The 13101-nt window shown below is 35.4% G+C and overlaps 3 protein-coding genes across 6 annotated transcripts in view; 2 read left to right on the forward strand and 1 right to left on the reverse strand.

The window, feature by feature from the left end:
* The window catches only part of LOC149661640 (cell adhesion molecule Dscam1-like), a 183565-nt gene that overhangs the window by 45602 nt on the left and 124862 nt on the right, over positions 1-13101 (forward strand). The gene's annotated exons all lie outside the window — the stretch shown is intronic.
* Positions 1696-4608, forward strand: LOC149661642 (uncharacterized). Of its 2 annotated transcripts, XM_089843196.1 has the most exons (5): positions 1696-1888; positions 1952-2068; positions 2133-2422; positions 2484-2660; positions 2956-4608. In XM_089843196.1, exons 3-5 carry the CDS (start codon positions 2140-2142, stop codon positions 4278-4280), a joined length of 1785 nt encoding a protein of 594 aa, XP_089699322.1. In that variant the 5' UTR covers positions 1696-1888; positions 1952-2068; positions 2133-2139; the 3' UTR covers positions 4281-4608. The 2 variants fall into 2 exon arrangements, with proteins under 2 accessions (XP_089699322.1, XP_089699323.1); XM_089843197.1 differs by having other exon boundaries at positions 1696-2068.
* On the reverse strand, positions 4481-6627 carry LOC149661643 (uncharacterized). Of its 3 annotated transcripts, XM_089843199.1 has the most exons (3): positions 6416-6627; positions 6243-6352; positions 4481-6164 (listed from the first exon to the last, which is right to left on the reverse strand). In XM_089843199.1, exon 3 carries the CDS (start codon positions 6103-6105, stop codon positions 4627-4629), a length of 1479 nt encoding a protein of 492 aa, XP_089699325.1. In that variant the 5' UTR covers positions 6106-6164; positions 6243-6352; positions 6416-6627; the 3' UTR covers positions 4481-4626. The 3 variants fall into 3 exon arrangements, with proteins under 3 accessions (XP_089699325.1, XP_089699326.1, XP_089699324.1); XM_089843200.1 differs by having other exon boundaries at positions 6243-6627; XM_089843198.1 differs by having other exon boundaries at positions 4481-6352; positions 6416-6626.

Here is a 13101-nt window from a genome sequence, read left to right on the forward strand (position 1 = left end):
AGGCTTAAGAATAATCTAAAGTTTCGTTTCCTTTCCTCGAAATCCCATCAGTATTTAGCCAAAAGTTGAATGGGTTACGGGATTTTAGTTTTTCCGAAGCCTTGCTACGTCTCAGTTTCAGTCTACGTTGGAGTCGTTTCTAGAGCCTCATTTAAAACTTTAGTTCGTTGGCCAACGTTTTTCTTACAGATTTTTCCTTCCGAAAAGAGGTAGTTGCGTTATTTTTCCTCTATCATCCGGCAGACTTTCATTAAATAGACCAAGCTACTTCTGCTAAAATGATATTTACTTTTTGAAAGGGAGAGAGTGTGTATACGGAAAATGTAAAATTCATTTCTTCAGACTGAAAAGTTTTCCAGGGTGCTAAAATATATTCTATTTCATCCGAAGCATTAGCTTCACTTTCACTCTTTACTAATGTATCTAGACTCTCTTCCCCCTTTGCAGAGAGAGAGAGAGAGAGAGCTACATATGTTCAAAACCAAAATTCCCTAAAATAAAAATAAGGGAAAAGAGGGTATAGAGTTTTCCTAGTGCGAAGCTCTTCGGGATTAACGCTATCTCTGTGGATGAGGAAGATGAGAGAGAGAGAAGGGATGTAGAGAGGGATGTTTCTGGCGAAAGGGTGGAAGAAGGATTGTGGAATTCTTATTACTCTTTGATAAGGCGCGTCCTATCTCTCTCTCTCTCTCTCTCTCTCTCTCTCTCTCTCTCTCTCTCTCTCTCTCTCTCTCTCTCTCTCTCTCTCTCTCTCTCTCTCTCTTTTCTAGGTAATTATTTTCTATACGTTAGGGTATTACCCACGTCACCTATTTCTACTGATCCTCCTTCTCTATCCTTTCGCTTTTTAGTTTTAGGCTTCGTGGAATGGTGAAACAAGCTGGAGAAACTCAAACACAACTCTTCATTTTTTCTTTTTCTTTTTCGTTGGGAAAAAGGGGCACAAAATCGTTATTTTTCCACGTTTCCCAAAATTTGACATCCCTCCTAGGCCTATATGATGGATTTTTCTTCCTATCCTTTGTATATTTGTTATCTATATAGACACAGAAAACTAAACTCGATGTTTCTCTAATATTATAAATTATTCCTTGGGAGCCAGCCCATTGTGGTTAACAATGAAGAGAGTTTTTTTTCATTTAATTAGTTTAATTTCAATACTATCTCTTCATTTATTTATTTTGATTTTGAGTCGGTGTTAATATATTCGAGATTTCTCGTTTTCTTTACCTTGGAACGTCAGACGCTTCTCGAGACGATCGAGTATTATCGTAAAGGTTTAAAGTTTTCTGAAATTGGCGCCAATCTGCTTTCCCCCTTTTTTCTACTTCCCACCCTTTTCTCTGGTGACCGTTTTTCGTTAAACCTTTCTATGGAAGTAATCTCAACAACCAAGTAATAAAACTTTCATAAACTATTAAGGAAAACGCCTTAAATATCTAGATCTAAAATGGAACATGTTCTTTTTTTATCGTACTTCACTCCTCTCATTTTAGAAGTTTCTCCAGATTCGAATTTCACTAGATGATATTAAAACTGTTCTCTTTTTAATGATTTTTTCCCAACATTTAACACACCTCTTCAACAAAACTGTTGAAAGTAGATTAATCCAGAGTTATCAAACTGTACTCAAGCACATATCAGAAAAAAATAATTATTTAAAATTGAAAATTAGCCTTATTCCTGATCAGCGCCACTAGGCTAGTGGCGAATTTTCGAACTATTAACTGACCATAGCCAATCAGAGGGCGCCAAAAACGGAAAGAAATTCTTTTTTACATTTCTGCTTGTTTTTACGAGTTAGCGGGCAAAAATCGTCGGTAAACGAGTTTTACGCGTGATTATTTCGTCCTAGAAGAGAAAACATCTTTGAAATGTCTGCTTTAAGGTATTTTTCACGATTAAAAACGATTTCAAATGACTGAAAATAAACTTTCGCCTTTAAAAACAGGAAAAAAGCAAGTTAACACGTTAAGCCTTGGCTCCATATTGACAGTTGAGTTGTCACAGTTTCGACCATGGACATTAGAATACTATAATGGTTTCGAGAAGTGGTTGAGCAGAGAAAGTAAAAGAAAGCTCGTATTTTTTCTCATTCAAACAAGACGGTGAAATTTAATCCTCAAATTTAGTTAAGAAATGTCAAAAAGAAACGCCGAAGAGAGTGTGAGGCCTAAGAAGCGAAGTGGACTTGTTGCTTCAACGTGTTTCGCTGAAGAATCTTCGAGGCGCTTATTCTGTATATGTAAGCAACCAAAGGACGTTACGCAAAAGATGTTACAATGTGGGACGTGCTTGGAATGGTATCATCCAAAATGCGTAAATTTAGAGGAAGAAGTACGACTTAATTTAATGCAAGATGAATGGTTATGTCAAGCATGTATTGATGTAATGGCGGTTAATCCAAATATGTCAAAAGAAGGTAGGGCAATAAATACGCCTAAAAGGTAATTGGTCAATTGATTATGCAGTTTTTTAATTAGGTTTGCTTAGACTTCAAGGCCGAGTAACGCCTAAGAATGGTTGGGGTAAAAAATTAGAGCTGACCGACTTGTCTGATGGTATAGCGGAAACTCATGCTACAACAAAGCGTGAGCAAAAGCAAGGGTTCATGCTTTATAAAGAGGACAAGATTTTAGGCATTGAATCAAATCTTCAAGGTTTGTATATAAAATAAAATGTGAAGTAATTTACCATAAATAATACTTACACATGCTTGTTTATATACATTGTTTTCAGGCTAGGAGGGTTCATACCATTTACAGGAGACCAGGCTACTCCGAGGAAAAAGTAGTCTGCACTTTTCTTCTACATGTAACCTTGTGCCAATGATATGAACCCTTCTAGCGCCAATGATATGAACCCTTCTAGCGCCAATGATATGAACCCTTCTAGCCTGAAAATATTTAGCCCCAAAATTATGAATAATGTATATAACACGATTTTCTGATTTAGGAAACTTGCTTTACTTCCGTGCAACTTGTGATGCTGATAGAAGACCAACTTCTTATAACTTATTTAGTTGTTTCGTTATTGATGAAGAGCCCAATAGACTCAAATGGATATCATGCTCATGCCCAGCCGGAACCAATGGTGATTGTAAACATTCTATCGCGTTACTTTATCAGTTACTGAACTGCGTAAGGGCAGGAGAAGAAACATTACCTCTACGAGGTGTTTGTACAACCCGCCTTCAAATGTGGCATGTGAAAAAACCAAGAACTGACGAACCTCTATTGTTCAATGATTTAGAAATAGTGAAACACGATCCCACAAAGCAAAAAAAGGGTACTTTGGGAAGTCAGATTTCCACTTTCAATGTTATGCCGGCTGACGCTAAGCCATTATCAAGAGAAAAATTAACAAATTTTGTAAAACTTTTCGAACAAATGAACATAAATTTACCGGTTATTGGCACCATTAAGTCAAATGGGTGCGTGCCAGTTCAACCAAGAATAAATCAAAACGGAAATATAATTGACAAACTGTGGGAGTGGATTGGGAAAACCGGTGAAAGGGAAAGGAACGCTAGTGTTTGCAACTTAACAGAAAACGAAGTCAAGGTTTTAAAGAGTATAGAAGTTGATTTGGCTGTTGCTAAATACATTGAGATTAAAACTCGCTTGCAAAGCAAGTCTCTTTATTGGCATAAACAAAGAAGTCACAGACTAACGGCGTCTATGTTTGGCACATTCGCAAAAATGAGAGAAACTACGGATGCGGTGAAAACCTTTTTGCAAAAGAGATCATTTGTTAAGGCCAAATCATTAGATCATGGGATAAGGCATGAATCAGAAGCGTTTGCATTATTTCTAGAAAAAATCCAAACTCAACAAAACACATCAGTAGGTTTGGTTGTAAACCCACAGTTCAGTTTCCTAGGTGCCAGCCCAGATCGTCTAGTAAGCATAGAAGATCAGCTCTACATTGTCGAAATTAAGTGCCCATACGCAATCTTCAAAAATAAGGAATGCATAAGGGACAAAGCGATTGCTGGGGATTTTTATCTTTTTGTGAACAATGAGACGAATGAAATTGAATTGCGCAAAACGTCTGATGTCTACCACCAGATTCAAGGCCAGCTCTTGATATGCAACCTTCCAGTGTGTTTTCTTGTTGTTTATGTGCCACCGGAGGACATGGAAATACTGCTCATAGAGAGAGATAACAACTTCATCAACCAGGAGTTATTTCCTAAACTTACCAGCAAATATTTTATGACTCTCTTACCCTATTTTGCAATAGAATTATTTAATAAGCCTTCCACAACCTCTAAGTGATGGTTGGTGTTATGTGTTTGTTATATCTTTAAGTCGGAGACAATTACAACCCGTCAAGCTAATTCAAACTCTTGACAGTCAAGTTAGATTCACTATCTACAGTTGCAATGTGGATATTGAGAAGCTAGGAGCATTTGTATTCCGTTTGAAATATTCAAGCGCGAATTTTTGATATATTGATCCTATGAACAAAATAAATCTTTTCTGGTTATAAAATACTTCTTTAATGACTGTTTATATCAACTTTGTCAACATATTAAAAGGTTTAGCATATGGGAGCTCTGTTTTGACATTATTTTGTACATTAAATATAATTTTTAAGCTATGACATTTTTTTCTTCATTTATTAGTCCACATTCGCTACTAAATGTCCTGTGAAGTTTGACAAATAGCTACAAACAATGTAAATTTTCTGAAGCATTGGTGCCAAGGTTAATGGAATGTCTCGTTTTAATATTTTGAACTCTCTAATCCTACCAATAGCTCTTTCAATGTGAATTCTGGCCACAGCAACGCTACGACTCTCAGACAGTTCAGTTGAAGTGAACTGGTCCCGTTGCCTAAGAAACTCGGGAATGATTAACTTAATTTTCTTTGCAGCTAGCTCTTTAGCAATGTCAAATCCACGGTCTGCCATTATAGCATCGCCTTCTTCTAGCATGTCTAGAACACCACAATGAAGTATTAACTTTTTATCAGATGTTCTTCCAGCGTAAAGATTAGAACAGTATGTAATATGTCCCGCGCCAGCTATTCCAATAAGAGCTTTCGCTGTGTTGCTGTGTTTATACGCACTGAACGACTCTCTCTGCGCTTCTGAAGCCGAAGGTCTTTGTAGAGTAAATTCTGTACAGTCAACAATGAGTCTTAAGCCTGGATATTTTTTTTTAATTTTCTTTGATGTTAGCTCGTTCGCTCTTTCTTTAGAAGCCCATATTGGTAATTGTGGAACACGATTAAAAAGAAACAATATCCAAGTGTTTATGATTCTAGAAACATAGCCTTGAGACAGGTTGTACAAATCAGCTAGGAACTGTTCCTCTATTCCTCGCCTCAGCCTTACTAGCGTCATAAAGAACTCTTCCATCGTATTCAGTTTTCTCACTTTACCCGGTTTCACCAATTCAAAAAACTCTTTATCACGGTTGTCAGTAGTTTGAGAAGCATCTTGTCCAACATAATTGAGTTTAGAACATTCTGGCAGTAAAAGTTGGTAAAATGACCAAAACGCATCATAAGAACCAAATCCCGTGTAGTATTTTATTGATTTATCACTATTAATAAACTTCGTTACTGTAAACTTCTCTTTACTACGCAATAACAATAACTCCAGTTCATTTCTTAGGAGTTTTTGTTTACGTGGTGTATATGGTGTATAAGTGGATTTCAATGATATTCCACTACTTGCGGTTGATGATGACACTGGTGAAATAACAGCTGCACCAACTTGGGGTTGAACTTCCGGAGTTGGTAGTGGTTCTTCAGGATGATTAGGATAGGTACGCAATTGATTAAGTTCCTCTGGATCAACATGTAATGCTCCCATTTCTTCCAACAACTGTGTTCTATCTTCTGGACTCATATGTCCAAATGCTTCTTTAGGAACTGTTTGGCTATCAGTAGGGGAATGCGGCATTGCATCCAAAACTTTTGTATTTTCAAATATTGATGGAATTGCGAATGGCTTGAGACGTTTACATTGAGAACCAATAGTTGGAAAATAGTCTGTCTGTAGAAAGTGTTTGGAGCAAATTCGTGAACTATTCAGGTCTAGTGGTTTAGTTCCTACCCCAGCTGCTATAGCGCCTAACCATTTCTGTCTCATAACTTTATCTCGAGGGTAGGCGTGGTAAGAAAGGTAACTTTGACTGTTTCTACAGGCTTCTATGATACAACGGTTGTTAATCTTGGACATTTTGACTAATCTTGAGTTACAACTACTATATTTAAACTAAATCTTACGAATTGTACATTATATAATGCAGTTTCTGCAAACTGTGGCAATATACTACACTGTGACAACTCAACTGTCAATATTGAGCCAAGGCTTAACGTGTTAACTTGCTTTTTTCCTGTTTTTAAAGGCGAAAGTTTATTTTCAGTCATTTGAAATCGTTTTTAATCGTGAAAAATACCTTAAAGCAGACATTTCAAAGATGTTTTCTCTTCTAGGACGAAATAATCACGCGTAAAACTCGTTTACCGACGATTTTTGCCCGCTAACTCGTAAAAACAAGCAGAAATGTAAAAAAGAATTTCTTTCCGTTTTTGGCGCCCTCTGATTGGCTATGGTCAGTTAATAGTTCGAAAATTCGCCACTAGCCTAGTGGCGCTGATCAGGAATAAGGCTAATTATAGGTGTATAATGAATTCTTTAATTTCTTTTGATAACTTAAGCTTAATCAACTTCTGATTAACAAATCCGGTACTATAATTTTATGGGGTTTCAGTATTCGGAAATATCCACCCATACTCGACGAATTTCCTGGGAAAACAAAGGAAAATTAGGAAATTAAGTTTGATGGCTTGGGATATCCAATACTTTTTTCCCTTAAATGGATTTTTATATATATGAATGGTCATTCTTGTGGTTGAGCTTTTTGACCAGTCGTCTGGCGCCACAATTACCGGTTCTGCCCCCTTTTAACCCTTTGAAATTAAGGCGTTACTGATTTTGTCGGGTAACTAAATTGGATGAACATAGGGTCAGTTTGGAAACTCTGCCTGGACGAATTAACGTTTTTATTTTTTTGGTTAAGGCGTGTGAATTTCAACTTTTGATGAAACATTTTACGAAATAGCATGTTGCACAGTATAGCGTTGAATATCTTGTTACTAAAAATTAAATAACTATAATGACATAATCTCTTTTACGGGGCTCTGAATCTGAAAGTAAATCCCAAAATCCATTTTTCCAAAGCTGTTAGCAATAACGAACTAAGAGAAATGTAGGATTATCTTTTTTTACGATTTCTCTCTCCATCATCAAAATTTATAGTTTTTCTCGGAGCTAAAGTCTTCATTTAAGGTCTATCTTCAACTTTTTAAAACCCCTTTTCGTTTCTCTAAAAAAGTAAACAGTATTAACCTACTTTACTTCCGCCAAATATAGAATCTTCCTTAATATTTTATATCCCATAAAGAACATTTTCCACTCGTCTGGACTGGCCTCGACGACACTAGTTGGCGTCGTCAAATCCTGGCAATAAAAATAAGAAATGAATTCTTAAATCGTTATATATATTTTTATCACATTATCCAGAGAAAATATTTATTTTTTATTTTTGAAGTGCGAGACTTGCTTAACTATTTGATATTAATAGGTATGAATTTCATATGCGTAAATAGACTTAGGTAAAATGAGGTTTTTAGGACCAAACTCGTAATTCTGGTTATGTGTTTCTATGCCTGTAGATAAAACACGCAATGCGTTTTCTCTCGCTTGCCTGCTCGCCTTATAATATGAGTATACCTTTGTGTTTACTAGCTGGTCGATATTCCCGCATTTGTTCAAGGAGTAAAGTGAATATTGGGAAAGCCTGGCTCTGACAATTCTCTTCGGTATTAATGTCCTCTTTTATTCGATGTTTCAAAGTGAACGAACAATAACGTAACACTTACTAAAACCCTAGCGTGTGTGTGTCAGTCGCTTTTTCCAGAATACACTCTGCCCTTTCGTTGTCAATATAGTTTACTGTCTTATTTTGTCCCCTACTGTTTAAAGCTCTATTGTCCATAATGCATTCATTTTCTCCATGAATATTTAATTAGTAATATTCTTCAAGAAGATTTAATTTTAATATTCTCCAAGAGTATTTAGTTCGAAATATTCTCCAAGAGTATTTAGTTCGAAATATTCTCCAAGAGTATTTAGTTCGAAGTATTCTCCAAGAGTATTTAGTTCGAAATATTCTCCAAGAGTATTTAGTTCGAAATATTCTCCAAGAGTATTTAGTTCGAAATATTCTCCAAGAGTATTTAGTTCGAAATATTCTCCAAGAGTATCTAGTTCGAAATATTCTCCAAGAGTATTTAGTTCGAAATATTCTCCAAGAGTATTTAGTTCGAAATATTCTCCAAGAGTATTTAGTTCGAAATATTCTCCAAGAGTATTTAGTTCGAAATATTCTCCAAGAGTATTTAGTTCGAAATATTCTCCAAGAGTATTTAGTTCGAAATATTCTCCAAGAGTATTTAGTTCGAAATATTCTCCAAGAGTATTTAGTTCGAAATATTCTCCAAGAGTATTTAGTTCGAAATATTCTCCAAGAGTATTTAGTTCGAAATATTCTCCAAGAGTATTTAGTTCGAAATATTCTCCAAGAGTATTTAGTTCGAAATATTCTCCAAGAGTATTTAGTTCGAAATATTCTCCAAGAGTATTTAGTTCGAAATATTCTCCAAGAGTATTTAGTTCGAAATATTCTCCAAGAGTATTTAGTTCGAAATATTCTCCAAGAGTATTTAGTTCGAAATATTCTCCAAGAGTATTTAGTTCGAAATATTCTCCAAGAGTATTTAGTTCGAAATATTCTCCAAGAGTATTTAGTTCGAAATATTCTCCAAGAGTATTTAGTTCGAAATATTCTCCAAGAGTATTTAGTTCGAAATATTCTCCAAGAGTATTTAGTTCGAAATATTCTCCAAGAGTATTTAGTTCGAAATATTCTCCAAGAGTATTTAGTTCGAAATATTCTCCAAGAGTATTTAGTTCGAAATATTCTCCAAGAGTATTTAGTTCGAAATATTCTCCAAGAGTATTTAGTTCGAAATATTCTCCAAGAGTATTTAGTTCGAAATATTCTCCAAGAGTATTTAGTTCGAAATATTCTCCAAGCGTATTTAGTTCGAAATATTCTCCAAGCGTATTTAGTTCGAAATATTCTCCAAGCGTATTTAGTTCGAAATATTCTCCAAGCGTATTTAGTTCGAAATATTCTCCAAGCGTATTTAGTTCGAAATATTCTCCAAGCGTATTTAGTTCGAAATATTCTCCAAGTGTATTTAGTTCGAAATATTCTCCAAGCGTATTTAGTTCGAAATATTCTCCAAGCGTATTTAGTTCGAAATATTCTCCAAGCGTATTTAGTTCGAAATATTCTCCAAGCGTATTTAGTTCGAAATATTCTCCAAGCGTATTTAGTTCGAAATATTCTCCAAGCGTATTTAGTTCGAAATATTCTCCAAGCGTATTTAGTTCGAAATATTCTCCAAGCGTATTTAGTTCGAAATATTCTCCAAGCGTATTTAGTTCGAAATATTCTCCAAGCGTATTTAGTTCGAAATATTCTCCAAGCGTATTTAGTTCGAAATATTCTCCAAGCGTATTTAGTTCGAAATATTCTCCAAGCGTATTTAGTTCGAAATATTCTCCAAGCGTATTTAGTTCGAAATATTCTCCAAGCGTATTTAGTTCGAAATATTCTCCAAGCGTATTTAGTTCGAAATATTCTCCAAGCGTATTTAGTTCGAAATATTCTCCAAGCGTATTTAGTTCGAAATATTCTCCAAGCGTATTTAGTTCGAAATATTCTCCAAGCGTATTTAGTTCGAAATATTCTCCAAGCGTATTTAGTTCGAAATATTCTCCAAGCGTATTTAGTTCGAAATATTCTCCAAGCGTATTTAGTTCGAGATATTCTCCAAGAATATTTAGTTCGAGATAAAGTCTGATGATTAATAATAGTATAAATTGCGTGAAAACATTGAATAAATTCATCCCTGTTAGAATTACGTAAACTCCCCTATTTTTCGAACCTACATAGATACACTAATGACAGTATTGTAGTATTAACTGTATTAAATTCTACAGGAACATAATATAGACTGCCATGAATGTATAATGATTATGGGGAAAGTCGTCGACCAGGGGTTTGAGTAGATTTTTCTCTCCCCTCCCCTCCCCTTAACGTTGAGTGAGCTAGTACAGTGTATGTACAAACCATTAGCCCTGGCGTTGAGGAAAAAAAAACTTATGTTTACCCAGTCGTCACGAATAACGTTTTTCTCTCCCTTGTTTATATAAGCCGAAACAAATTAAACGTTGAGTTAAATCCCATTTGTAGTCTAACAGAGTTAGCTAAGCCTAATGTACATTCTTATAGGAATAAGAAAAGAAGGGGGGGAAGCGGAATTAACAAAACACGTTTCTGTTAAGCCTAACTTACACGACAGAGAAAGAACATGATTTCTTAAAAGAAATTATATGTAACGAAGTATATTTGTTATTTATTTTCGGTGTTAAGTTTTACTAAAATAAGTAGTTAAATATGTAACCATTCAAATGGGTTTTCGAAGACCTAGCGACGCCGTAATCATAATTCAATATAAGTTTAGTTTTAGAACATACTTGATTGCAACGTGACCGTGGAATGGGTTCTGTCTTCTAATAACATAGGGGTTCACCTTGACCAACAGCTGTCATATACATTCAGTTATAGTTTTAAACGTGAATAATTTTATATACGTTCAGAAAATATATTGTGGTAGTTTTTAAACGTGATATACAAGTCTGTTTTGCATCATATCACTCAAAACTAGTGATAAAATAAATAAAAATTTAAACAAGTATGTTAAAAACCTGTTTAGGTAAATTCTTTCGCGTGCTGTTGTTGTTGGTGGTAAGTTCTTGTTGGTTCTATTCTTTCCAGTTAAACTCGTATTGTATGAGTTTTTTAGAACCTAATCCGCGTGTCAAATATTGTTTATCGAATTAGGAGCTTTAACCTCAAGTATCTGTCAATTCTGAAGCGGCTAAGTATTTTTTTCTTTTTCTCGTGCACAGGGCGGTTTTTATTTTTGGGTAACAATTCTCGTATTTTTCTCCCAAAATTTTCTGACGTAAATATACGTTCACCGCGTCAGCTTTGTTGCATAATGGGGCGCCAATATCCTATATAGCTTACTTGATTGAAGAGTCTAGTTCCCCCAGACGATTTCTCAAAAAAAAAAAAAAGCGTGCACTGACTGTTACCATAATGGATATACGGGTTCTAGGGCGTTATAAGCAAATTCGCGACCAGGGAGGTTTAGACAATAAGAAGATTGAATACTCGGGGGATAGATATAGCGTATACCTATACACATACACACACCAGACTTCTTTTTAAAGGTTAACGCCTAAACGTAGTCAAGAAATTATTATTTTTATTGTAAAAACTTACCTTTTTTATTTTTTTTTTTTGGGCGTCACTCAAAAACTACACTAACACCAATTTTAATTATTGAAAATTGCGGTGTTTTTAGTTTTATGTTAATGACTTGACGTTGGGTTTAAATTCTCATAGAGAAGCAGGTTTTTAGATGCTAATTTTGATCCCTTCCAAGCATTTAAACTGATTTGAATGATTTAAATAATACTTTTAAAAAGTTTGCGTCCCAAATACATATTGCGAAATTCATTAACTGATTAAATTTTGGTAATTGGTGTTAGACATATTTGGCTTGCCTCTGAATTGCTGCTGTTTAGAGATGAGGTTTGGGTCAGGTCAGGTTAGGTTTCGTTTAATGGTAGGGAACTGTTCATTCGTGCATTGATCAGTTTTGCAGATGTTTGAAGTAATAACGAACGATAAACAAACAAAGTTAGGTTAGGTTTTACAGTATTCGTGCCTTGAACGGTCTTACGGGTGTTTTGAACAAATACAACGATCGAGAAGTAAACATGCAGGCAACAGATATTTGTTGAAGCTCAAATATAACATATTAATCTTTGAAATTATTAAAATAAAAATGTAAAATGAAACTGGGTCGAAGTGTAATTTAAGACTAATGCAGTCTGCATATGCATATGGTTATACCAAACAATCCCCAAGCGCTCAGGCTGGTGTTTAGTGTTATGAAAAGCTCCTATATACCGTAGAGATTGGTTAATGATGGCCCGGGGTTATGGTCTCTCATTTCTGTATGTGAATATCTCTCATTTTAGTTTTGGCACTTGGGCTCGCCTAGATTCCCCACTGAGTAAATATCGCGTTTTCAATTATTAACTCTTTAATTATAGGCAAACGCCTGATGGCCAGTTACGTCCATGGACCCGCGCCTCTTGGAACGTACGTTATACGTTTCCAAACACGAGACTCGACCCCTTCCTTGGAAAGGGTCGTATCGTATGATATCATTGTTTGTCCAGGCCTTGCTAACCCTTAATTAGAAATTGCTACCTTCTCTCTTTCCTTCAGGCTAGAGCTGCGCCGTACTTACCTTCCTTATCGGTAGGAAAATGAACCTGTTATATTAAAATACACACTTACACACTCCTTTCACCCCCTTGATCTTTTTAATAACGTTCCAAGCGTAAGAAAATACCTAAATTACCCCGCAAAATTGCTCTTTTTCTTAATATTTTTTTTCTCTCGGTCCTAAGATAAAAGGTCGTCAAAGTTATTATTACCATTCTGTGTTTGGTTTGTTCGTGTATACTTGCATTAAACACTTTTAAGAAACCGTTATAGGTTAATTAACTGTTATATCGAATCTATTGTTTAATTCTTCTGAACGAACCCATAAAAATACATCGAAATTTACTATTAATTAAGGTCTGAAAGTATACACCCTAAAATTCAACCGTACCACAATGTTCCAACGCAAACGATGTATTTGGATCAGTTCCATGGTGGTTTTGGCTTGCGCGCCTTAATAGTAGGTCATAGATTATGCCCTAAATTTGATTTTAAAGTCAATTTTCCGGGCTATAGTTCTTGAAAGAAAATATTTACTATTAGCGCGTGTTGTTTGTATTTTCAAGATAAGAGCTCTGCTAGACTCGTGCACGCGCGCAAAATGTAGGTCTCGCCTAGATTACCTTCGTAAGACAAACCTT

Source organism: Phalangium opilio, unplaced genomic scaffold (assembly GCF_054372755.1).
Source record: "Phalangium opilio isolate 3A_F unplaced genomic scaffold, DU_Popi_V2 ptg000070l_1, whole genome shotgun sequence".
Classification (NCBI taxonomy): domain Eukaryota; kingdom Metazoa; phylum Arthropoda; class Arachnida; order Opiliones; family Phalangiidae; genus Phalangium; species Phalangium opilio.

Coding starts and splice junctions, on each gene's coding strand:
- LOC149661642 (XM_089843197.1), top strand. CDS start 2,140: ATGTCAAAAAGAAACGCCGAAGAGAGTGTGAGGCCTAAGAAGCGAAGT. Junction 2,423..2,483: donor TCCAAATATGTCAAAAGAAG/GTAGGGCAATAA, acceptor TTTTTTAATTAG/GTTTGCTTAGACTTCAAGGC. Junction 2,661..2,955: donor CATTGAATCAAATCTTCAAG/GTTTGTATATAA, acceptor TTTCTGATTTAG/GAAACTTGCTTTACTTCCGT.
- LOC149661643 (XM_089843198.1), bottom strand. CDS start 6,195: ATGTCCAAGATTAACAACCGTTGTATCATAGAAGCCTGTAGAAACAGT.